The 1743-nt window shown below is 58.8% G+C and overlaps 1 protein-coding gene across 1 annotated transcript in view; it reads left to right on the plus strand.

Annotated features, from left to right (window-relative positions):
* CDH23 (cadherin related 23) overlaps window positions 1-1743 on the plus strand; it is a gene marked incomplete at its 5' end in the record, with an annotated part of 196107 nt that overhangs the window by 118934 nt on the left and 75430 nt on the right. The window contains 2 exon segments of the mRNA XM_035892587.1: window positions 325-544; window positions 1477-1629. Coding sequence (XP_035748480.1) covers window positions 325-544; window positions 1477-1629 — 373 coding nt within the window.

Raw genomic sequence — 1743 nt, forward strand, 5'->3', positions numbered from 1 at the left:
CCCCAGCAGCCTGGGGCTCCAGACCCCTCCCCAGCTCCGCTGCCCTTCTCTGGCCACGCTCCAGCAACGCAGCACCTTTCTTGTAGTGAGGGGCCCTCCATCCCCTCCATCCCCTAGCAGTGCAACTGGGGGGATGCAGAAGGGGTTGTGGCATTACACCCCACATGCTTGCTCCCAGCACGGGAAATGCCTCGAGGATGCTTTGCTTCAACCCGGCATCCCTGGGGGTAAAGAAACACTCAGGGTTTATGTACTGTGATTTTCATCAGTCAGGAGGCAGCCAGGCTCCCCCACGCTCACCCTTCCCTCCGCTCTCCACTCCAGGTAGTGGCCGTCGACCTGGACGAGGGTCCCAATGGGCAGGTGACATACCGCATGCAGGTGGGGATGCCCCGCATGGATTTCCTCATCAACAGCACCAGCGGGCTCGTCACCTCCACTGCCGTGCTGGACAGGGAGCGGATCGCCGAGTACTACCTGCGGGTGGTGGCCAGTGACGCCGGCGTGCCTTCCAAGAGCTCCACCAGCACCCTGACCGTCAAAGGTGGGTGCACCCAGACCCCTCCAAGCCCTTCCCAGCTGCAGACCCCCCTCCGGTCCCAAAAAGGTGGGTGACCAGGACACCCCACCAGGGGAGATGTGGTTTATGTAGGAGATGCACCCAGCAGTCGGATGGATAGATGATGGGACCCGTTGTGTCCTTGTGTCCAACAGCACGTAGGGAGGGCAGCCCATCGTGCTGCCATCCCCACCGGCCTCGTAGCTTGCCCCATCTGGTGTCAGCATAGTGCAGAGATGGGGAAAACACGGTGGTTCTGGTGGGGCCCCCAAATTCTGTATCATTTTTCCTCCATTCCCCCATCCCTAGTGTTTCTTTTTCTTTTGGGCCTGCCTTTTCCTTCATCATCTGATTCACATCAGCCGCCTGTCTGGACAGCCCATGGCCACCCCAGTTTCAGAGCTGGAGCCTTAGGATGTGGCCTGTCTTTAATTGAATGCATTTCTATTCAGTGGCTTCCCGCGAGCCTAGTGCTGAGGATAAGCAGCATCGGGAAATAAACTGACCCTGCCTTCTCCTCAGGCCCAGCTTTGGAAAAAGAAGTTTCTGGTCCTTGTAATTCCAGAGCCCTCTGCTATGCACTGGGAAATACTGAGCTTATATTTAAGCCTCAGATTTTCCTCTGAACGGGGACGGAGATGAGCTTGGTGCAAACAGTAACTTTAATTACAGTTCTGTAAGGATTCTTTGGGCACGAGGGGGGGTGACCTGTCTCTATCAGAGGCCACCAAATACAGCCCCCAGCCATGGGGACCAGTCCTTGCAGCCAGTCTGCAGGCCCCCCCACCGCCCAAACGCCTGGGAGCAGCAGGCAGAGGATTCCCCGGGATGCTCAGAGCAGAGGGCGCGTGGTTTTGGGAGCCCCAGCAGCCTGGCATCTGCAGGAGGGGGCACTCAGCTCTGCTCCCCCCTTTCAGTTCTGGACGTGAACGACGAGAGCCCCACCTTCTTCCCAGCCATCTACAACGTGTCGCTGCCCGAAAACGTGGCCCGGGATTTCAAAGTGGTGCGGCTCAACTGCACGGATGCTGACGTGGGGCTGAACGCTGAGCTCAGCTACTTCATCACAGGTATGAGCCCCTCCCAAAACGCTGCGAAGGGGAACTTTGGTGGCTGGGAAGGAGCAGGCTGCCCCAGAGCAGGGCCAGGGTGTTCCGCACATCAGCGCTGCCTTTCCCAGCCCC

Source organism: Egretta garzetta, unplaced genomic scaffold, assembly GCF_000687185.1.
Source record: "Egretta garzetta isolate BGI_Z169 unplaced genomic scaffold, ASM68718v1 scaffold204, whole genome shotgun sequence".
NCBI lineage: Eukaryota > Metazoa > Chordata > Aves > Pelecaniformes > Ardeidae > Egretta > Egretta garzetta.